This window comes from Penicillium mononematosum, assembly GCF_028829835.1.
Source record: "Penicillium mononematosum strain IBT 11891 chromosome Unknown utg000002l:1.0-8112719.0:1.0-8118358.0, whole genome shotgun sequence".
In the NCBI taxonomy this organism is placed as follows: Eukaryota; Fungi; Ascomycota; class Eurotiomycetes; order Eurotiales; family Aspergillaceae; genus Penicillium; species Penicillium mononematosum.
The window spans coordinates 2,472,339-2,494,459 of NW_026643272.1; the positions used below are offsets into that span (position 1 = coordinate 2,472,339).

The following is a 22,121-nucleotide window of genomic DNA, read 5'->3' on the forward strand; positions in this document are numbered from 1 at the left end:
GAATGTATTTTGTGTTCAACTTCCCCACCGCGTGCCAGGGCTACGCATTGTGAACCATGTATACATAAAACGTATAGATAACTTACATCGTAGTGCCAAAGCAAGACAGCCCCCCCCCCCCCCAAAAAAAAAAAGTTTGGCAAGCAATACCGCCGAGAAACGGATTGTTGTCAAATGGATTGTACAGAGCACGGAGTATTCTTCGCGGACCTCGTGCATAATTAGCTCCGGCAGTTTGGTCCTGTTTATGGGCAGATAATAGGGCCCTGTTTTCTTTTCTTTTCTTTTTTTCCCCTTGTGTTTCAGGGGAGCCGATCGTGGGTGATCAATAGCCCGATTTCAACTATGTTGTATGCAGCTCGTAAAAGCATAACAGTTTAAAATTTTAAACAAGGATTTTGGAAGCCTATTTTCAGAACCTTCTATTTTCTAGGTTCTTGGCTGAAGAGGCCATTATCTTATTGTTTAAAAGACTGGGCTGCCTTGAAATGTCTGGTCACCGTTACTAAGTCTAGACTCACAGGAACCCGTGATGCATTCTATGTCGTTGTTAGAACGGGCTTCTGGGGATGCCTCCATTGATCGGAATGTGCAGAAATGGAACTATGCCTGCCAGTCACTATGTATCATTGGCATGACACTCTTCTTCGGTCTTCGTGTTTATACTCGGTTATTCATTCTCAGCGGATTCGGGAAGGAGGATTGTGAGAGAAATTTTTGGATGAAATTACACGGAACAGGCAAACGCTGACAGACTCAATAGGGACATGTACAGTTGCCTGGGTAGGACTACCACGTGGAAAGAGGGCAACACCGGCTAACAAAATATCTCGAACAGTTTCTCGGCGTCTGTTACTCAATCATTGCAATTCTCAGTATGTCTCTAGTTCTACAAGCCACGAGCTATATCTAACGCAAGGACAGTGGGTAATTATGGAGGAGGTTTACACTGGTCGGACGTCCTCGATGAGAACAAGGTTCCTTTCTTCAAGGTATGCAAAGCATTGGAACGATGAATTCTCCAAACTTCTGACTCTCTAGACTATATACGTGACAATGGTCATGTATGGACCAACAGCTTATCTCACAAAAGTGTGCCTCCTCTGGATCATGGCTCGCGTATTCAGTCCCTTCCGAAAATGCGTCATGTTCATTAAGATTTTTATGGGAGTCATGTTGGCCTACTACATCCCCGCTGTCATCGTCAAAATCCGAATCTGCAATCCCATCTCCAAGTTCTGGGACCAGGATATTGACGGCACATGTTTAGACCAGTCATCGATCATTATGGCTGATGCTGTCGTCAGTGTGGTCAGTGATCTGATCGTTCTCATCTTGCCATTGCCATTGACTCTGAGTCTGCAAATGTCTACAAAGAGAAAGATGCGGGTTATGGCTATTTTAGGAGCGGGCGGCCTGGCTGTCGCCGCCAGTATCATCCGCTTGGTACTTATTGTCTTCACCGGACAGTCGAAGGATGTTTCTCATGCCTTTATGAGAATCAATATGCTAGGGTAGGTCCCTCCCAGTCTACCCCTTCGACTAAACATTCTAACCGAGTGCTCCTTTCTAGTAACGCCGAAGTCTCCATTGGCATTATCTGCACCTGTCTCCCTTCCCTCTCGGCTTTCATCGTCCGCGTCTACCACGAATATTCCAGTAACAAAGCAACCCACGAGTCCGAGTACAAAATGAGCACAATGCGAAACCAGGGCGCATCGAGCCGAAGCAAGAATCAAATGAGCGTTTTGGCGGCAGACTCCGACGAGGATGTACTCATGTACAATGCACAGGGAAATCCGAAGATTGAGACAACCATCCACGGTAATAGTGAGCAAGGAGGTCCGGCGAAATTGTCACTTGGTGGCATAGGAGTGACCCGATCTGTTGATGTGTCAACCTCCATGGCGCCCCAATGATACAAATCACGATGTCAATAATGATAACACAAGCCTCCAGACATCAACTATAGATAGAGCTAGGCTTTGATATCTTTCATGTATATAATAATATATTCCTTTTCCTTTGTGAGAAATGTACGTATCTTGCCGGGTCATTGCAAACGGCCTAGAATCAATTAGGGCTGCCAGCTTGTCCTAGATATGCAGGCTACCGTAGAACACTGGCGATCTCCGTTGACCGCCATGGTCTAGAACTGTCTCATGTATAGTTCCAATATCAGATATTGCAGTACGGAGTACATAGCACACATAATAGTATTCCCAAAGCTGGCGTACCCACCTTCTATAGTGTTATATAGACACCTGCCTAATCGGGAAAATGCCCTTTTTTGATATTGTTTCTCTTTAAATAGATCACTCTCCCGACGTTATTTCACACGATATAATAATACATATTGCATATCACTGCGGAATCTTTTCGAGACAGGGATTAATTATTGGCATTGACCGCCATATCCACGGGGTCAATATTTCCACCCCCACCATCAAACAATTGACATATCATTTGTTTGCCACGGAACCCTGCATTTACTTTCTAGAGCATCGATAATTCTGCTCACCTCTCCCCTAGATCCCTATACTCCAAATGCCACCCATGTCTCTTTCACATCTTCCAGCTGAGCTCATCTACATAATTGTCAAGTTCCTCAAGGAAGCACGGTACCTCAACTCTTTGCCCCGAACATGCTAGCGCCTACACGTGCTTCTGAACAAAATCCTCTATCAAAATAGCGTCCGCTCATTACACGGGTTCCCGCTTGTATGGGCAGCAAAGCATAGCCCCGAAATAACTATCCCCCTCAATCCGTTTTGAGGGATTGAGGATCGACTTGACTGAGCCCGCACTGAAGCAACTGAGAATGGGAACCTGCATCTTCTACCCATTCTAGAGGATTATTACTGGGCAAAAAGATATCCATGCAAGTAGAAGAAGATTCCATTACAATATCAAGATGCTATTAGCAAATAAATCGGCTTCAATGATGCTGAAAAGACCCGCTCAAGGTATAGTTGAAAGAAGTGCTCTATGCGGAATGGAAAATATCCAGTCAAGATCAAGAGATCTTTCCGATCCTCTTTCTTCCAATATCCATCTTGGATTTCAATCTAGACATCTCGTTAGCAAATGGTCAAAACAAGTGGAAAAAAAGAGAAAAGGGCGTGGACGAACATATCAGCCTCCTCATCCGCCAACCTCAGCATATCATTCTGCACCTCGAGCTCCTCATTAATCTGCGTGCCGAGTTCCTTCTGTCGAATAATGATCTTCCTCAACTCATCCACGTTATCATCCTGACTCTGCATCATCTGTCTCTGCAACTGCAGCACACCGTCATTGTCAAGTTCGCGAGTCCGCTCAGTCTCTTTGCCAAGGACCCTGCCCGTCCGCGCTGGCGTTCTACGTCCACTAGACGCATCTCCAGCGCCATTCCCAGCATTGATCAAAGCTCCTTTATCTTGGATGGATGCGACAGTATGATCGAGACGGCTCTTGGTTGCCATAGCATGCAAGAGATCCTCCAGGCCGTCTTTTTCCTTGCGCGCATTAATGAGCAGGTCTTTTCGTCGGCGGATCTCGCCTCCACCAAGACTGGATGACGCCTGTGACTCGGAGCTCTTATCTCCGCGTCCTAGATTCTTCAGTCCATCGTCCAGAGTGGCGATCATTGTCCCCGCACGGACAAGACTGCCCTTCGCATGTGCGGAGCTTTCGTGTTGCTTCTGTGGAGTTGTCTCCTGGTCTCTGCGAGATAATTGTAGTCGTGCATCATGGAGGTGGTTTTTCATGTCGCGGTAGTAGTCGAGCCATAGCGTCGGGTCTGTGATGGGTGCGTTTGTGGCGGCGGGGTCGGTGATGGCGGCGTGGAGTCGAGTGGAGGTGTTTGTTGATCCTGTGCCCGTTGAAGCGACTGCGGTGGGCAGGTTGAGGAATGCACGCCACGCGGGCGAGGTGCGCCAGCGCCCATCGTCGGACTCGTTGATAGCGCGAAGGTAATTCTCTAGGCCGCGGCGGCGGTCTTCACGCAATCGTTCATTCGATACGGTTTTTGAAAACCAGGTTTTTGAAGGCAAGGGAGCTGGTGGAGGGGCATTCGTTTGGGAGATGAGGGTGCTGTGGAAGGTTGAGAAGTCCGAGTAGCGTTTGGGGACCGTGAAGGAGCGGAGCGGGAGGCGGAGGGTGATGTGGTAGACGGTGTAGGGCGGGGATGTGTTTGAGAGGGTGGTATTGGGGATGGCTATTTCAACGGTTGGCGCCATTTTGATTAGAATTGGAATGAAAGTATCATTATTCTCAAGAAGTTGGAGAAAACAAAGAGATGAGGAGCTGCCCAAGTGAGGTCCTCAAGGGCCGCATGACGCAAACCTTGGAAAGCTTAGACCAGGCTACTACATGTAGGCACGATATGCCGAATGATCACTACCACGTAGAACACAAGACATTGGCACGTTGTAACACGGAATTAATATTAAGTAAAAATGGGTATCTCATACATGCAAATCAAATCCATCTAATCCCATATCTCTCGTTCCTCCAACAGATCCCGCTGGCCGAAGAACTCACCAACCACTGTAATGATCATGTCGAGCAGCGCATGGGTCTGTATCGACCGATCGTCTTCTTCAATATCATCACATCTAGCAGGTGCCTCGACAGAGTCGGAATTGTTCTGCAGCCTAGCTTGCAAACGCGCCTTGGCAGCCTCCAAGTCGGATTCTTCGAGCGATGCATCAGCCATGCTAGAGTCATGTGCTTCCGCAGCCTCCGGCAATTCTTCCGGCTTGCTTTCCTCCTCACTCCTCACTGTAGGCTCCAGCTGAGTCTCTTCCTTAATCTCTTCCTCACCTTGAGCTGTAGGTTCCGGCTGAGTTCCCTGCCTAGTTGCTTCCTCATTTTGGACTGTAGAGCTCTGCTGAGCTTCTTCCTTGGTATTCTTCTCATCCTCAACGATATTACCCTGCTTAGTTTCCCCTCTTGGTGTGTCTGTCACAGAGTAATCGACGTCCTCCTCATAGTCGTCGTACTCTAGCTCTTGCACCTTGCGCAAAATCGTTGCAGCTCGTTTACCCAGACTGCGAACAACCCCTACCTCCCGAGTAGAAAGTTGCCCAACCTCGCGGCACTTCCCCAACAAGCCCCAAGCCCATGCTCCAATGCGCCGTACACGCTGGGTGTCGTCACCCCGCACAACATCAGACATCATCCGCGCCAGTATCTCCAGCACTTCTAACACGCTTTCCATGTCCATGCTTGCCAGTTGAACCATGCGTGGTTCGACTGTGACCAAAAGCCGGCGCCATGTTTTATGTGCAGATCCGGCCTTTCGGGGGAGACTGATTGGGTGGTCATCGTCGAGAGTGTCGATAGCACCAGCGGGTGGACTGCATCGTAGGGTCGATCGTAAGAGGATGAATCGATGTCGGAGAAGATTGTTGTAGGATCTTTGCGCATCGGGATAGAGTTCATCGAGCTTTGAAGGGGAATTTGCGGCCTTTTCTTCGTTCAGATCCTCCACAGGAGCAATATAGGCTTCGTCCTCGTAAAAGCCTGCTGGCAGGGGAGGGTCATTTGGTCCAAGTGGCTTCAGATCGCGCTGTGTGTCCGATACTATATTTGAGGGGTCTGTGGTCGGAGTAGTCGCGGAAAAAAGTACCGGTAGTGAGTTTGCTTCCGATCTACCCAGCAAAAATTAGTTCAACTTGAATATCGACGTGCGCGGAACTGGGAAAGTCTCTGCATCGTTTGGGCGAAAGCAGAGGCTCTTTAGATCCAAGATCAGACATACCGAACCATGCGTAAATATTCCAGTCCATCCTCCGGGTCATCGTACCGCAATTCATCACCTCCATCATCCAATCCCGGGAATGCGCTCTTCTGGCCATAGAGGGGATGCTGACGGGGACGCTCATAAGATGCCGTTGAAGATTCGTCATCGTCATCCTCATCATAAGATATCCGAGGACGTTTCGAGGAGGGGTTCGGCATGGTGGCTTTTCTCTTGTTGGGCATAGTGAGGTGAAGGTGGTTGCTCTGCATAATTGAAGGAGCTTGGGCCAATCTGCAGACCAGCTTAAAAGTCCTTGCAAAGAATATGGACTTCGCCACCTGTTTCCGTGACACGGTAGGAGACTCATACAATGGAAGAAGTTTATTTACTAGTTTAAGACTATATTTTCAATTTTATTCAGCTATCGAACCCCTACTCCTATTACTGAGCACGAAAGCCGGCCCTCAGTTTCCTACAAGCCTAAGGCGGTGTAGAATAATTGTTTATCGAAAGGCGGGGACCTGCATCTGCCGGAAAAAAGATAAGGATCGTCATCGGCCTATCTTTACATCTTCAATTATTGACTCTTCAATCGACCCCTCATGTCTTTTTTAATCACTTGCTCTCCACACTCTCTCCTTGGCTCATTTCTAACAGTCTCAATTGGCAGACCTTTCTGCTTGTCTTCTCAGTTAAGTGAAGAGAAAACCACACAATAATCCCGCTTCACTTGAGATGACCTGTGTGTTTGCCTCTCTCGGAAGCGGGTCTCTCTGTTGCCTCTTCGCCTCAATCTGATTGTCACGAAACATCACACATGTTATCTCGCACCCACCCGTGCTTTATGATGTCTATTTAAAAAATTATTGCCTGTTTGACTTGCCAAATGTCAAGGCTGACCGACTCCAAAGCAATGACTTCTCGCCAATTTGTTCACCTTCCTACAGAGGTGTTAATACTCATCGCCAAATTCATTTTTGATGATTGGTGTACTGAGTACCCAAGTTCTCAAGTAACACTTCAAAGGTTCTGTCTGGTATCTCGCCAGTGGTACTCTGTTGGCATTGAATTTCTCTACTACCGACCTCAGCTTGGCGAAAGGGAATAGCTTCTCGCTTTTCACGAACACCGTGTGCCCACCAATACGCTCCCGAAAACGAAACGTGGACCTGGGCTCGCTTGTTCATGACTTGAACCTCTCAGTATTGGTACATCACAGCTCCAATAGCCTAACGGCACGGCTTCTAGGTCGAGTGAAGAAGAACCTGAAGAGTTTTGCTGCTCCGAGGATATCTTTTTCGTGAGTAGATACTGGCTACCACAACATACCGTCAAGCCTTTAGCTAACTTCTCTCCACAGGATCAACAGCCTTGCCCCCTTAGCAAAATGCAAGGAGCTTTCCTATCTTTACCTTGGCTTGGTAGCTGAGCCAATTCCGTTTTACGCCCTGAAGAAAGCAATCAACAGCCTCGACAAACTGGAAATTCTCGAGCTTTCGCCTTCAATGTTTATTACAGACGACGGTTCCAGTGAAGACTGGCCATCCAATCTGAAATATCTCCGGGTTGGCGGGCGATTTGATGTCGAGAAAATGTCTTCCTTCAAGTGGCCCCCCAACTTGGTAGGGTTGACACTTCGAGGCTGCGAGGATCTTAACACGTCCGTTGTGGAAGAGATCCTTATGAATGAGCAGCTCCGCACCACCCTTACCGGATTGACCTTCCACCGTTTGAACCGCAAGATGTTTGAGGAGGGGCCATCTGAGATCGTATCCGCTCTCATTGCTTTGAAGTATCTACGGATACCCGTTGATCTGCTTGACGATTTATGCATTCTTCCTTCGTTTCATCAAGCTCCTCCAATGTCGATTCGTGAGCTAGAACTCACGGCACCATATGACGAGGATTTTTCCACGAAGATTGATACCGATGGTCTTTGCGAGGTTTTGAAAACGAATCTTTCTCGCGTGTGCTATCTTGGTATCAGTCCCGCATGTCTTGAGATAATACCTAAAACATCACACGCCAAAATTGACAATTGGGTATGGAAGAACATTGACAAGTGTCCGGAAGAGGAACTCGATTCTCTTTTTGACATGGGTCTCAATGTCATGGATCGGGAGCCACTTTGATAAGCGTTCATGCATTCTTGTGCAGTCTTATATACACATCTCTCCCTCTTGCATCAGCATTTTAAGGTCATATACCTTCAAGCAGCAATTTCCTGAGCGATGTACAATAGCGCAACCCATGAAACAGACTTGGTTGAAATGAGAGTACTAGGCGAATGAAAGACTCCGGGGCGTCCAGCCTACTCTAATGGTTCCAGGTTGCTCCAGGTCAGCAGCCTTGGATAGAGACTCGAGGAATGTGGAGAAATAATCGCAGGTATACGTTGTATGTCTTGTATAAATAACGATGCAATGATAGCCAAAATGCTACCTAAGCTGTGATTTGATTGTATAGTATTTGATTCCATAAAGCCGATGGGAGTTGTAGGAGTGGGGAAATCTGGAAATTCCAAAGATCCCGCCCGGGAATGACGTACATTTCCTTAACACATTCCCCAGGACCACTACCACAATGAGATCGCAAACCCTGTGGCGGTCATTTGGCCTATTACAGCGTCATACACTCTCTCCTCGTAAAAGTATCGTCCGGGCTATCCAAACAGCTAGTTCTCGACCAGTCCCCAACTTCGCATTTGCATTTGAGTGAGTCTTGATCAAACGCACCCCATTCGATTCTCTTCTCACATGATGCAGCATCGATGGTGTCCTCCTCCGCGCCTCGAAACCTATACCCGGTGCCGCCGACTCGCTGGCTCTCCTGAAGGAGCAAGGCATCCCCTTTCTTCTGCTCACCAACGGCGGCGGTAAACACGAGACGGAGCGTGTCGCGGAAATTAGCGAGAAACTAGGGATCCCCTTGGATGCTACGGACATCGTGCAGAGTCACTCGCCTTTTGCTGAGTTGGTCAAGGGATGGGACGAAACGAGCGCTCTGGAACACAAGTGTGTGTTAGTGGCCGGAGGCGATGGGGATAACTGTCGGCGCGTGGCAGAACAGTATGTCCAGACCCCCCTTCCTGTTGCTGAATGGCATATGCTAAGCAATAGGGTGATAGGTATGGGTTTAAGAATGTTGTCACCCCCGCGGATATTCTCATGGCCAACCCTACTGTCTGGCCGTTTTCGAAGAACTTCAGCGACTATTATAAAACATTTGCCCGACCGCTCCCGAGCCCCATTGACCTCAATGATCCATCGAGGACTTTGAAAATCGACGCCATCTTTGTTTTCAATGACCCCCGAGATTGGGCATTGGACACTCAGGTTATTATGGATCTCCTCCTCTCCTCGCAGGGCCGTATGGGCACTTTTTCTGAAAAGAACGGCCGAATCGACCTTCCCAACCATGGGTACCAGCAGGATAGCCAGCCCCATCTGTACTTCTCTAACCCAGATCTGTGGTGGGCCGCCGCCTACCCCTTGCCCCGTCTTGGTCAGGGTGCATTCCGGGAAGCTCTTGAGGGTGTCTGGGCTGCGACTACAGGTGGTTCCAGCAAGGGTATTGAGTTGAAGAAGACCGTGATTGGCAAACCTCATCAACCCACCTACGAGTTTGCGGAGCGTCAATTGCTTCGGAACCGACTGCGAACCTTTGGAAGCTCTGCAGAGAACACGCCCCTGGAAAGAGTATACATGGTCGGTGATAATCCAGAGTCGGATATTCGAGGAGCCAACTCCTATCGCAGTGAAATTGGCAGTAGCTGGCACTCGATCCTTGTCCGCACTGGGGTATACAGTGGCGGGAGAGCCTACTTGGGTTCCTCAGACAATTGCTGATAATGTGCACAAAGGTGTTCAATGGGCGCTGAAGAGCTCGAACTGGCCTGCTCCATGATTGTCAAGAGACACGAGACACTCTATACTGGTGAAGATCAGCATGATACGGTGTTAATTGTATGTTTATGTGTGTTTACTCTAAATAGATAATAGCGTTAAGCCACATAAGCGCGCCTAATGCATTTTACTGAAACTGTAAAGTAATACCAAGTGGACATGTAACTGATCTACAAGCTTGTATACACTCAGGCTGGTAGAGAATATATGTGCCAAAGTCCCCACACCGCCTACCCCTCTTAGGGCCTTGATCATTCGGCGGGGTGAGTCAACGGAACACTTTTCTCTGCAGCTCTACTTACAATCAGCCTGCTGCATTAAGTCCTGCAAATTTCTCAGGATAGAAAATCATTGAGGTAGGATCCACTGCCCCGACTCACCACTTTGCCCCTCTAATTGTCCTTGCAGCACCATGGCCGACTCCGAATTGCCCCACCGTCCCAAGCCCGAGGCCCAGGATGCCTCCGCTCCCGCCGCGGAAGGTGAGACCAAGAACGCCAGCAAGAACGCCCTGAAGAAGGCGGCAAAGGATAAGGCCAAGGCCGAGAAGGCTGCTGCGCGTGCGGCGCAAGAAAAAGCCCAGGCCGCCGCCCAGGAGGCCAACGACACGGCCAAGGATCTATACGGGCCCCTCCCAGAGACCGAGGATGTCGTCCCGTCTACACGATTCAGTGAATTCTCAGAGGAACACTACGAGAAGGAAGTGACAGTTGTCGCGCGCGTTGACAATGCGCGTGTGCAGAGTGCCAAGCTTGCATTCTTGATGCTGCGCCAGCAGGGACAAAAGGTTCAGGCCGTCATTGCGGCCGCAGAGCCCATCTCGCGACAGATGATCAAGTACACCGGCGGTTTGAACGTCAACTCGATTGTGCAGGTTACCGGTATTGTGAAGAAGCCCGAGATCCCGATTTCGTCCGCGTCCATCAGTCACCTCGAGATCCACATTCGCAAGGTCTACATGATCTCCGAGGCTGCGCAGATGCTCCCCATGCAAGTCAAGGATGCTGAGCGCCCTCCCCCCGAGAACACTGAGGAAGGTGCCCAGGTTGATGCCGAGGGTGCTCCCATCGTCACCCTCAAGACCCGTCTCGACAACCGGGTCCTCGATCTGCAGACCGAGACCAGCCAGGCCATTACCTGGATTTCCAGCGGTGTTTCCGAGCTCTTCGCTGAGTACATGATTAAGAGTGGCTCTCGGTGGATCTCCACACCTAAGCTGGTCGGTGCCGCCACGGAAGGTGGTAGCGGTGTCTTCGAGGTGAAGTACTTCAAGCGCAATGCCTACTTGGCCCAGAGTCCCCAGCTCTACAAGCAGATGTGTATCGCCGGAGATATGGAGAACGTCTTCGAGATCGCCCCCGTGTTCCGTGCAGAGGACAGCAACACGCACCGCCACTTGACTGAGGTATGATCTACTGATATATTCGCTCAAACAGGAACAGAGAACAGATTATCTAACATGGCCTACAGTTCTCCGGTCTCGATTTCGAGAAGACCTTCCGCAGCCACTACCACGAGGTTCTGGAGTTCGCTGAAAACCTCCTCGTCTTCATCCTCACCCAGCTCAAGGAGCGCTACGCAACTCAGATCGCCACCATCCAGAAGTCCTACCCCAAGGCCGGCGACTTCAAGCTTCCCAAGGACGGCAAGGCCCTGCGCCTGAACTACATGGACGGAGTCGCCCTGTTGAAGGAAGCCGGCGTCGACGTCTCAGAGCAGGAGAGCTTCGAGAACGACTTCACCACCGCGATGGAGAAGCAGCTCGGCCAAATCATCCGCAACAAGTACGACACCGACTTCTACGTGCTCGACAAGTTCCCCATGGCTGTCCGTCCCTTCTACACCAAGGCTGATCCCAAGGACAAGCGCTTCTCTAACTCGTACGACTTCTTCATGCGTGGCGAGGAGATCATGTCCGGTGCCCAGCGTATTCACGATATCAAGGAACTGGAGGAGTCTATGCGCGCTAAGGGTCTTGAGCCTAACCAGGAGGGCTTCGAGGATTACCTCAATGCTTTCCGCCAGGGTTGCCCTCCTCACGCAGGTGGTGGTCTTGGTCTCAACCGTATTGTTATGTTCTTCCTTGGCTTGCCTAACGTCCGTTTGGCTTCGCTGTTCCCCCGTGACCCTCAGCGTCTCCGTCCTTGATTTTGCAATGTGGGACTATTCATAACATACAAGAAGCATATAAAACAAAATACTTTATTTCTTTTCAATTATATATACGTTTTTTTCTTATGGTAGTAATACCCCACTTGATTAATATAAAGCGAACTTCATGGAAGGTTGGAATCTTGTGAACTCTTAAAATAAACAACGACCCGGCAGCACTAATAATCGGGTTTGAGATCAATACGCCAGTTCCTGCTATATTGCGAAGAAAAACCAGAAACACCAAGAGTAGGCATAAATATGATATGATATTTGGATGAAAAGTTGCATTGACAAGTTTTGAGGGGTGGACGACGCAATCTAACGAACCAAGACACATGAAAAACACACACGCTCTTGTCCCCCCAACCAGGATTAAGCACGTAACGACAAAAAGGAAAGCAAAGAGAAAGATTAAGACACAGAAGCAATAACAGCCGCAGCAACGCCTCCTCCTCTGCCCGGACGGTGATCTTGGTAGTGACACCGGCCTTGCTGGAGTAGGCCATCTTGATGAGAGAAGCGACACGGCCGCCGGAGACAGTCTTGCCGAACAGCTTGAGCGTGTGTGTGCTGCTGTTGAGGGCGACGTCGGTGCCCTCGAGGGGCTGCAGAGATAGCGCTGAGATCAGTTGTTCCGTGGCATCTGTTATGAGTCAGTATAAGTATTCATAGTTGAGAAAGATAGATAGGATTTGTACGTACCGTTGATACCCTTCATGTTGCTGAGCTGTAGGGTTTCGCTTTCCTCCTCGCCGTTGGCACCGGTCTGTTCCCAGACGTGATCGAAGCTGCCGGCGAATGTCGGGATGACATAGTCGCTGCCTGTCAGCTCGAGGTCCTCTACCTGGTACTCGTCGTCGTAGCCGCTATCCTCTGGCTCGCCGCTTGCAGGGTCGATTTCTTTGCTGGTGAACTTGAGGACGTTTGTGAAGGAGGTGACGGGGACGCTGTTCTCGCCGGCGAGCTTCTTGAAAGCAACGTAGACAACACCAGGCTGGTCTGCGGCCAGCTTCGGGGCAGGAATGATGAAGTCGTCCTCCAATACGTCCTCTTCCTCGGGAGTGGCAACCACGGTAACATTCTCGAGAACGGTATCCGGAAGCGTGTTCTTAATATCATATTGCACCACGATGTGCTCCTTGAAAATGTGCTTGACGGCGGTAACAACATATTCGGTTTCGCTCTCGGAAAGCTCGACGGGTGCAGAGGACTTGAGTAAAGTACCGTATGCCTTGATATCGGGGTATTGCAGGAGTTGCTCTGCGTATTTCTGGGTGGCAGAGGCGCTGGCCGCTTCGGCCATACCGCCGGCCGCCGCGCCCTTCGGAGGACCGGCCGAAGGGGCCTTGAGAGTTGGTGTGGCAGAGGTAAGCTTCTTGGTCCTCTCTTCAGCCAGGGCCTGCTCATGTGAGACAACCGGAATGGTAGCAACATCGAAGGCAGCAGCGAAGGTCTCCTTGTCACCAGACGTCACGTACATGACGAGCTGGTGTTCAAACGTGGAAAGGGAATACATTGAGTCTAAAATCATTAGTAAATATACCATTGCCAGTTATGGACAAAATCTTACCGTTCTTAATGAAAGCGCTCGCGGACTCGTCCTCTTCGGCCATTAGACGCAGGTTAAGGGCAGCACGGTCTCGCACCTCGTCGTCGGTGTCATCAAGACAACGGGTGAGGAGAACGTGAACACTAGACTTGACTTCGGGGTCCTTCTGGCCAACACCAAACTTGGCCAGTGCAGTGACAGCAGCGGCGCGTACGATGGCGTTCTCCAATACGACACGGTTGTAGATGTAGCGGATATACTTGGTGGGGTGGGTGGTCTTAGGGCCCTCAGAACCAAGCAGGTGCAGGATTCTAACCGAGAGCTTGGTGAACTCGCAGTCCTCAATGAACTCGCAGAGATGGGCAAGCGCATCTTCCTTGCTTTCCGGGACGAACTTGATCAAATCGAACATGCTCTCAACAACAGTGCGCTTAAACTCGTAGCCACCCTCGTCCCGCAAGATGCCACTCAGGAAAACGAGCATACCAGCCTGCTTGCTGGGGAACTTCAAACACAAGGTGCGAATAGCCTCGACAATAGTGACCTTAAACTCGTCGGTGATATCGGCCATGAAGCCTGAGATTTGCTTCATCAGACGGTCAACGCTGGCTTCATTGCCGGTCTTAAGCAGCGTTGTAATGGCGAAGGTAGCAATAGAGCGGTTCGAGTTAGAGATGAGGGACTCCATATCGGGGTTGCAGACATTGACGACATGTGGCTTGAAAGAGGCGAAGTTGTGTAGGATACGGATGGCAGCGAACTTGGTGATCGAGCGGGGGGAGGACAGGAAGAGCTGGAGGACGTGAACTGCCTGGGTTGCCTCGGCATCGGTGACGTCGCGCATATCGCAAATAGCCTTGGCCGCCTCGAAGTTGACCATCTCATGCTTGTGGCGGAGCCAGCCATCCAACATCTGCATCATGGGTTTCCGGAGACCCTGGTCCTCCTCAGCCAATTTGGCCGCCAGGCGTACCAACAAAACCAGAGCAGCCGGGCTCTTCACCACACCTGCAGCACCGTACTGCTGTACCATCTTGACCAAAGACATACGATCGTGCGAGCGCATCTGGTACAAAAGACCGATGGCATGGTACTGTGTCATGAAATTCGAGTTGGAGATGGCGTGGCTCTGGGAGCTCGAGGAGAACCCAAGGAACCCGGTTGATGATTTCGATGACGAGGCGGCTTCCTGTGTTTCGCTCTGCCATCTCCGGACAACGTCGCGCGCAATGGGGAGGAGGTGGTAGGAAGAGACCAAGGCCGCGGAGGACACCGAGGGGGTCTTGTCAACAATGGCGGTCTTGATGAGTCGCTCGATACCCTGTACTGTGGAACCCTTTTGCAATTGTCAGCACATCCCCTCAACCATTGAAGCCCTCGCGACCGACGACCTACATCAATAATGCGGCAGAGCGCTCTGATGGCATTGGCCCGGTACAAAACATCGCTCCCAACTGCGGTGTCCTTCATAATGATACTTGTCGACATGATCACATCTTCGGCGGTGCCAGCCAGCTCCTTCAAGATCAGATACACCATCTGCCGCAATGACGGGTCTTTGTTCTGGAAGAGCTTGGAGATTCCGAAGAAGAGGGTAGTGGCTTCATTCGTAGGGAACTGCTCCCCGGTGAACATGAGGACAGCGATCTTGGTGAGTAACGTTCGGCATGTTCGCGGCGAGATAGGAGAGGAATTGAATAGGCGTGCTAGGGGGAATTGTCTCGTCAGCATTGAATATGTGCAGCGCATGGAAGCGCCAGGGGGTATTGTTGATTGCACACCATCTTGGAAAACGGAGGTCCGATCAAGCTTGATCATGACCTGGTCCTCATCTTCGTTTTTCTTCATGTAACTCATCTTGCCCAGCAGCTGGGATTGCACCAGCAATGAGTGGTTGCTGTCGTATTAGAAAGGTGGAGTTGGTGCAATTGGGACACGGGTCGAGTACACAGAAGCAGGGTAGGGCGGTGTAGGCGACTACAGCATTTGCATAACCACGCAAGAATTGAAGGCTTAAAGAGGGTAAATGGGAGGGGAACAAGAGAATATGATTGAGGTAAATGAGGTGGTAATGAATCTCGAACCCTCAAAGCTCAGAACTGCCAGCTATTGACAAGTTGAAGGTGGCCTTCCGTGTGTTTGGCCCGAACCAAACACTGCAAACAAGTGGCATCACGATATCGAAGGCACCTCCGACTCCCCTCATTTTCTCCATATTTCGCTTGAATTGAAATTGATCTATATATCTTTGATCATTTCAATTCATCATGCAGGTTGAAGTCGACCCCAAGGAGGATACCGAGTGGTAAGCCTATTACTTGCGCATACCCCCGCCGCCGGCAAGGTATAGCTGAATGCAGTCTGCTAACCATATTGTATAGGAACGATATCCTCCGTCAACATGGAATTATTCCCGAAAAGCCCAAAGACCCCGAACCTCTGATCCAAGAGGCTCTGATCGCCGCACAGCACAGAGCGCACGAGAACCGACTTGAAGACAAGGACCTTGACGAGCTGGACGCATTGGAGGAGGATGAAGATGAAGAGTTTCTCGAGAGTTATCGGTAGGCCTGTGATCTAATCATTTACCATGCCTAGATGGGTCTCCTTTCGCTCACGGTATCAATCAAACAGGCAAAAACGACTCGCCGAGCTCTCCACACTCCAAAAAACCAGCCTCTTCAACCAGGTCTTCCCACTTCAGAAAGTCGATTATGCCCGTGAGGTAACAGAGGCATCGAATAGTGCATATGTACTAGTCAACCTCACGTCGATGGGCGGAAACGTTGAATCGCGCGTGTTGACGGAGCTCTGGCGGCAGCTTGCTGCCAAATTCGGCGATATCAAGTTCTGTGAGATTCGTGCCGACATGTGCATCGAGGGATATCCGGAGAAGAACACGCCCACAATCTTGGCATACAAGGATACCGAGATCAAGAAGCAGCTTATTACACTCCAACAGTTGAAGGGTCCCAGGACCAAGCTTGAAGGTAAGTTCGGTCCAGGGCATGAGCGGAGTAAGGATGATATACTAATATAACGCATAGATCTTGAGGGTCTGCTCGTGGAAATTGGTGCTTTGAAGGAGAGTGATGTTCGTCTGAAGAAGCGTGATGACGAGGACGACTACAAGAAAGATGATGACCTGAACGTTGAAGATTATGATGATGACTGGGATTGATATCCTTGTTTCCTTGATTGAAAATTACTGCAAATATTATGATCTGGCTTGTGTGTATATTATGAAAATGTTCAGAAGATGATGACCCCCTTTCAATGTCGGCAGGAGCCAACATTGAAGAGAATGATGCTGTAAGGCGTAACGCGCTTGTCGGCCTCGATTTGAATTGAATTGCCTCCTACATCTACTATATCTATACCTGTAGTTGGTGGATTTGGCTACCTATATATGCACAGTTTCTTGACATGGATGGCCGGTCCGGGGTTCAAAATATCCAAGTCAATTTGCAGACTATGTAGGCATTCGACGCAACGTAAATAAAGAAGCCAAATGTCAAGTAGAAATAGCTCAGATGCTCCTAAGCACAACCAAATCACGTATATACCGAATTAACAACGTATCAGATGATATAATCGCTGTTCATCCTATTGATCCCATCAATCCCAACGCCAAAGAACATCAATCGTAACCGTATCAGTGGCAACCGGAGAAAACGGCGCCATAACATTTGAAATCATCAGATCAACTCATCACGACCAGCAGCCGCACTCTCCTCAATAGCCTGACGCACCTGACTCTCTTTAAAAGCAGGGCCCTGTCCATCACACTGCGACATACCCTTCAAACGCTCCGTGACATCGCCGATATCAAGCTGGCCGCGCTCAAACAGCTCGTGTTTCTGAATAAGGTCCCACGTAGCACGCGTATCCAGCAGCTTCTCGCCGCTTATCGGACACACGGTGAGACGGTGTTGCGGACTTCGAGGTGTGCCAGGGCCATCGGGCATGAAGGTGGTATGGAAGTCTGTGGGGAGAACTTCATTGGGCCCGTTACGGTTGGCTCGGGAGTGTGGTTTGCACTGGCATGTCCGTGGTTGGCGTGTAGTGTTGTCGCACGCAGGATTTCATTCTCGGTTGTGTACCGGGCCAGCTCGCGCTTGAGGCGCTCGTTGTCGGCTTGTAAGGTGTTGGATGCTTGTTCGAGGTTGTTTACTTTGTCTTCCAGGTCGCGGACGTGCTGTTCCTTGCGCTCCCGGAACGCCCGTTGACTATGTGACGAATAGGACCTGTTAGTGCTTTGTTGCTTCATGGGGATATATGTCTCTCTGGCCACTTTGATATATCACATACGCTGCTCGGTTCTGTGCCTTGCGCTTGCTTTGCGCGGGCGCTGATTCCTTTTCCTCGCTGCTACTCCTCCCTAAAGTTGGATCGGCGAATTGAGCCTCATCGCCCTCGAATGAGGTGGGGCGTGTATACTGATTGTTGGCAGCATCGCTGGAAGCAGAATGCTTGACCGATTCTGGCGGTGTATGTGGCGGTGGGACAAAGGAGGGGTCGACAGGGAACGAGGGGTCAAAGCCAGGGAGGTTTTGGTAATTATTCTAGCCTATTAGCGACATGCGACATGTTTTGAATGGACAAAGAACATACCAAAGGGGCGAATGTATCTGGTTGGGGATGGGGTTGGTCGGGGGTAGGCAGCCCGTATAGCGAAAAGCTGGAGGGCTGTGATCGGGGATCATAGAAAGAGTAATCCATTACGGAATATTAGACAGGTTCCCAAGGTCTTCAGGAATTGTCGGAAAGTTAGGAGGTGATGGTGGGAAAACTCTTTGAGGAAAATCTATTATCTCCAAATTTCATGTACCGGGGGGGCGTTCCGTTGTATGTACAGAATTCAATGTTGTCATGACACTCCGATACCATCCCAATTCAAGGTATACAACGTACTGGCAAGGTTTACATGTATCCATCCTCTCGAATGTCCATCAATTCCAGGAGTGTTCGGTACATGGGCCAAACTTTCGATGATCTCACCGTTTTTCTACTCTTTTGGGACCGCCAAGTACGGATATTCGTTCGAAGGGTCAAGTTCCAAGTCTGTTGAATGCCACAATTCCAGTTGGGACGAGAGTAAAATTGAAAGTGCAGTGTAGAGAGAGCTAAGAGAAATAACGTGATACAAATCGACGCATACCACCCCGGAAGCGACCCTAACCAATGTCCGTCGCCAACCACACCAGCTTCCCGCAAAGCGGGATTGCATTAGAGACCTCCTGTAACAGTAGTTTCTGCCATGTAGCTTGAGCAGAAACCCAGAAAGCCTGCAAAGCAATACTCCCGAAAACTGTCCCCGTCTCAGACCTCCCTTGGCCAGATCGGAGGCCACACCTCGTCCCCATTGAGCGTCGATAGTTCACAAATTAATCATCGTCAGGCAAACATAAAAAAAAGCAAAAGGAACAGGGGAAGATCAAGGGCAGAGAATAAACATCATGAGTGAAGGAAAGGGGTAAGCAATGATGGGCAGCGCATCCAAGGATGCATTCAAGGATCTCCAGTACCAGCATTAAACAATCCGATAAAAAAAAAATTTTGCGGGCTGACACCGTCATTTGCATCCCCCCTTACTCTTGCCCTCCGGCCATTCTGACCAAAGATGCCAGGTTGTAAAGAGGAACCAGAGGGCGAAGACGTAAGAATAAGCCGCAATATCAGAAGCGTTTCGAGACGTGTAATCGGTTGTCCCGCAGAACGGGTACAAAGATCCGAAAAGTCATAGAAAATAGTCGACTAAGGTTTCGCAGGCTCAGCACAAGATTGTCCACCCAACGGGAAAATGTTCCATGGGGCTGAATGCGAGCAAGCGATAAACAGAGGCGAATCGAAACGGCTGAGATCGAAATGATCGAAAACGGGATAGGAGGGCTGTCGGGGCAAATGAATAGAGATCCAAGAAGAAAAAAGACAAAGAAATATCCGAGAAGGCTGAGTGCGACATGGTCCGCTCTAAAGCGACATGAACGGGTCCCCGGTTTCTTAGTAGATAAGAATGTGAACAGACAGGAGGCACATGCTAAACAATAGCCTCGCCGTCGTGCAAACACGATTAGTACCACCCGTGAGCCTCCGCTCCTTCGTCCCGCTTCGAACGGCCGCCAGAAGGTCCATAACCCAAAGCAGCACCTTTCGAGGCAGAACGTAGCCTAACGCCGAAGACTATGCGATTAGTCAGATTCAGAACATAAGGGTCCTCCACGCCAGCGTCACGAAATGCAAATCACTCAACGTAGGAGTTAAGAAAGAAGGGGTTCCCTACTCGGAACCAGGTTTCATGTACTCACATCCTGTCACTACCTCCCACGGCACGGTTGGTGTCCGGAGTGTCGAGGGTGCCGCGTTCGACGACCTTACGACGCTGGCTGTTGATGGCACCGGGCTTGGCGGCGCCACTGGCTCCCATCTGGCCACCAGCAGGCAGAGCCTGGCGGCGCTGCTGATCCTCAGCATCCTTATCCTTCTTGGAAGCGTCCACGATCATGGCGGCGTTCTTCTGATACTTGTAAACGGTCCAGTCGAAGACGTAGTCGTACTGGAAGGACTCCCGGACGAAGAGGTCGCGGAAAATCTTGCGCAGGTAGGAGTAATCGGGCTTGTCGTCGAAGCGCAGCGAACGGGTGTAGTTCAGGTAAATGGCGAATTCATTGGGGAAACCGCGGCACAGAACCTCGGTGGGGGTGGTCATCTTCTTCTCCATAATGCGGTCGTACTTCTGCTTCTTCGTAGCGGCCTTCAGACCCTGCCAGGGGAGGGAACCACGGCAGAAGTAGAGCATGACATAACCCAGAGATTCCATGTCATCACGTCGGGACTGCTCGACACCGAGATGGGTGTTGATACTGGCGTAACGGGCAGTTCCAGTGAGGTTCTTGTTCTCACGGTAAGGGATGTGGAAGTGGGTCTTGGGGTCACGGTATTTCTTCGCAAGACCGAAATCAATTACGTTGACCTGGTTGCCACGCTTGCCAATGCCCATTAGGAAGTTGTCGGGCTTAATATCACGGTGGATGAAGGACTTGGCGTGGATGTATTCGATGCGGGAAATGAGCTGATCGGCGAGAAGTAGGACAGTCTTCAGGGAGAACTTGCGGTTGCAGAAGTTGAACAGGTCTTCCAGACTGGGTCCCAGAAGGTCGATGACCATAGCATTGTAATCACATTCGGTACCGAACCAACGAACGAAGGGAATACCGACACCACCGGCGAGCGACTTGTAGACACGGGCTTCATATTCCAGCTGGGGGTGCTTGGCCTTGACGCTCTCGAGCTTGATGGCAATCTCCTCACCGGAGATGATGTTCGTTCCTACAAGTAATGAGTTGCTGTGCAAGGGTAAAGCCAGAGTTGTCATTCCATACCGAGATAAATGTCGCCGAAGCTGCCACTGCCGATCTTACGGCCAATGCGGTACTTGTTACCGACTCGCAAATCCTGGAGGCAATGTCAGTAAAACGCGAGGTTCGGGCGGCTTATTGACCATCATGAAGTCATGGTATAATCTGAAGGTGTATTCAAGCCATTTAAGGTATGGCTCCGAGTAGAGAAAGAAGAAAAAGAAATCGGGGGTGGCTAACACTGACCATGGTCGTCATGTTGAACCGATGGGGGCACAGCGCTTAGCCGTTAGAAGGACTTGAGGCTAGAAGATGGAGAATATTAGTTTCGAATCTTGTAGATGAAGGCACAACGGTATGCAAAGGTGAGATCGATGGAGTATACAGGTAAGAGAGGCAGAGAGGAAGAGAGAGAAAGAAACAGGAAATCACCTGGGCAGTGAGAGGGGTTGACAACTAAGCCTCAGGCAATTTAGGAAGGCTGGGCCCAGCTCGACAGGAAACAAGAAACAGAAGCAGAAACAGAAACAGAAACACAACACACTCTCTTCTTTCAATATGATGCAATGAAGGCAAAGGAAATGTAACAGGAAACTGAAAGTCAAAAGGTGAAAAGCAGAACGAATCTAGACATACCTGATAACGAATCAAAGAGGTGCCGACCGTACTGAAATCAACCGGGAATATCCGGGAGATCCGGGAGATTGTCAAGAAAGTAAATATTAAATATCAAGGACAAAAGCCTTTTAAAGCAAAAAGCCTTCAAAGCAAAAGCCCTTTTTCAAGATATGAGGAGAAGAAGAAGGAGGGGGCAAGAGGTGAGTCGGTGAGAACACAAGGGTATTTTTTCCTGAAGGTCACGCCCGACCTCGGGTCTGTCATGGTATGGTAAGTTTGTGTATTGGGCATCTATGTTGTATGGACTTTTGGTTTATATTTTAACATCTACATATGTATGAATTGATATTAAATGTTATATAAAACATAAACATTTTTGAATCAATTGATATAGGAATAAATTCTAATAGATTCTTATATCTTCTTATGAAACTCCATATAATATCACCACTTAATCTTGGTATGCAATCCCTCAGCTGATCGGTATGTGATCAATGAAGACCTGCCGTGGACATCAAACCTATATAACTATGCTCTCAATATTGGTGTGATACCCAATTTTAGATGTATCTGAGTATATGACTCTCATTTGAATCATATACAATCACATTACCCCTTGCGAGACATTCTATCCGCAGTGGTCTTGCTTATTATGTATCCATCCATGGATGATCCTGAATCAACAATACCAGTTACTACACTATGCGCGATTTTCCTCAATGGGAAAGTCGCCTCAGTCTATTAGATCCAAACATGCAGTACGTGCAGTACCTATCATGCTTGCAACTGGTTACTGTGATGGAAATCAA

The 22,121-nt window shown here is 49.6% G+C and overlaps 10 protein-coding genes across 10 annotated transcripts; 5 read left to right on the forward strand and 5 right to left on the reverse strand.

The window, feature by feature from the left end:
- Positions 1-532: 532 nt before the first annotated feature.
- N7519_002702 (putative integral membrane protein) lies at positions 533-1,919 on the forward strand (the record flags this gene model as incomplete). The annotated part of the gene is made up of 6 exons (XM_057289480.1): positions 533-704; positions 764-783; positions 839-875; positions 925-992; positions 1,042-1,514; positions 1,574-1,919. The coding sequence occupies 6 exons, from the start codon at positions 533-535 to the stop codon at positions 1,917-1,919; spliced, it is 1,116 nt and encodes a 371-aa protein (XP_057150682.1).
- Positions 1,920-3,016: 1,097 nt separating this feature from the next.
- N7519_002703 (Qc-SNARE protein) lies at positions 3,017-4,220 on the reverse strand (the record flags this gene model as incomplete). The annotated part of the gene is made up of 2 exons (XM_057289481.1): positions 3,017-3,068; positions 3,133-4,220. The coding sequence occupies 2 exons, from the start codon at positions 4,218-4,220 to the stop codon at positions 3,017-3,019; spliced, it is 1,140 nt and encodes a 379-aa protein (XP_057150683.1).
- A 251-nt stretch (positions 4,221-4,471) lies between these two features.
- N7519_002704 (SIP1 domain-containing protein) lies at positions 4,472-5,970 on the reverse strand (the record flags this gene model as incomplete). The annotated part of the gene is made up of 2 exons (XM_057289482.1): positions 4,472-5,636; positions 5,747-5,970. The coding sequence occupies 2 exons, from the start codon at positions 5,968-5,970 to the stop codon at positions 4,472-4,474; spliced, it is 1,389 nt and encodes a 462-aa protein (XP_057150684.1).
- Positions 5,971-6,614: 644 nt separating this feature from the next.
- N7519_002705 (F-box domain protein) lies at positions 6,615-7,860 on the forward strand (the record flags this gene model as incomplete). The annotated part of the gene is made up of 3 exons (XM_057289483.1): positions 6,615-6,724; positions 6,777-7,028; positions 7,089-7,860. 3 exons carry the CDS (start codon positions 6,615-6,617, stop codon positions 7,858-7,860), a joined length of 1,134 nt encoding a protein of 377 aa, XP_057150685.1.
- Positions 7,861-8,311: 451 nt separating this feature from the next.
- N7519_002706 (putative HAD superfamily hydrolase) lies at positions 8,312-9,576 on the forward strand (the record flags this gene model as incomplete). The annotated part of the gene is made up of 3 exons (XM_057289484.1): positions 8,312-8,442; positions 8,494-8,796; positions 8,856-9,576. 3 exons carry the CDS (start codon positions 8,312-8,314, stop codon positions 9,574-9,576), a joined length of 1,155 nt encoding a protein of 384 aa, XP_057150686.1.
- A 469-nt stretch (positions 9,577-10,045) lies between these two features.
- Positions 10,046-11,781, forward strand: dps1 (putative aspartyl-tRNA synthetase Dps1; the record flags this gene model as incomplete). Its single annotated transcript, XM_057289485.1, has 2 exons — positions 10,046-11,038; positions 11,104-11,781. The coding sequence occupies 2 exons, from the start codon at positions 10,046-10,048 to the stop codon at positions 11,779-11,781; spliced, it is 1,671 nt and encodes a 556-aa protein (XP_057150687.1).
- A 182-nt stretch (positions 11,782-11,963) lies between these two features.
- Positions 11,964-15,193, reverse strand: N7519_002708 (coatomer subunit gamma; the record flags this gene model as incomplete). Its single annotated transcript, XM_057289486.1, has 6 exons — positions 11,964-11,997; positions 12,115-12,430; positions 12,490-13,308; positions 13,358-14,672; positions 14,732-15,042; positions 15,118-15,193. The coding sequence occupies 6 exons, from the start codon at positions 15,191-15,193 to the stop codon at positions 11,964-11,966; spliced, it is 2,871 nt and encodes a 956-aa protein (XP_057150688.1).
- Positions 15,194-15,603: 410 nt separating this feature from the next.
- On the forward strand, positions 15,604-16,517 carry N7519_002709 (uncharacterized protein; the record flags this gene model as incomplete). The annotated part of the gene is made up of 4 exons (XM_057289487.1): positions 15,604-15,641; positions 15,718-15,900; positions 15,971-16,326; positions 16,384-16,517. 4 exons carry the CDS (start codon positions 15,604-15,606, stop codon positions 16,515-16,517), a joined length of 711 nt encoding a protein of 236 aa, XP_057150689.1.
- A 517-nt stretch (positions 16,518-17,034) lies between these two features.
- Positions 17,035-18,058, reverse strand: rsmA (putative bZIP transcription factor (Fcr3); the record flags this gene model as incomplete). Its single annotated transcript, XM_057289488.1, has 4 exons — positions 17,035-17,321; positions 17,378-17,565; positions 17,648-17,901; positions 17,951-18,058. 4 exons carry the CDS (start codon positions 18,056-18,058, stop codon positions 17,035-17,037), a joined length of 837 nt encoding a protein of 278 aa, XP_057150690.1.
- Positions 18,059-19,409: 1,351 nt separating this feature from the next.
- Positions 19,410-20,952, reverse strand: N7519_002711 (casein kinase 1 family protein; the record flags this gene model as incomplete). Its single annotated transcript, XM_057289489.1, has 4 exons — positions 19,410-19,519; positions 19,658-20,665; positions 20,719-20,791; positions 20,941-20,952. The coding sequence occupies 4 exons, from the start codon at positions 20,950-20,952 to the stop codon at positions 19,410-19,412; spliced, it is 1,203 nt and encodes a 400-aa protein (XP_057150691.1).
- Between the last annotated feature and the right edge of the window lie 1,169 nt (positions 20,953-22,121).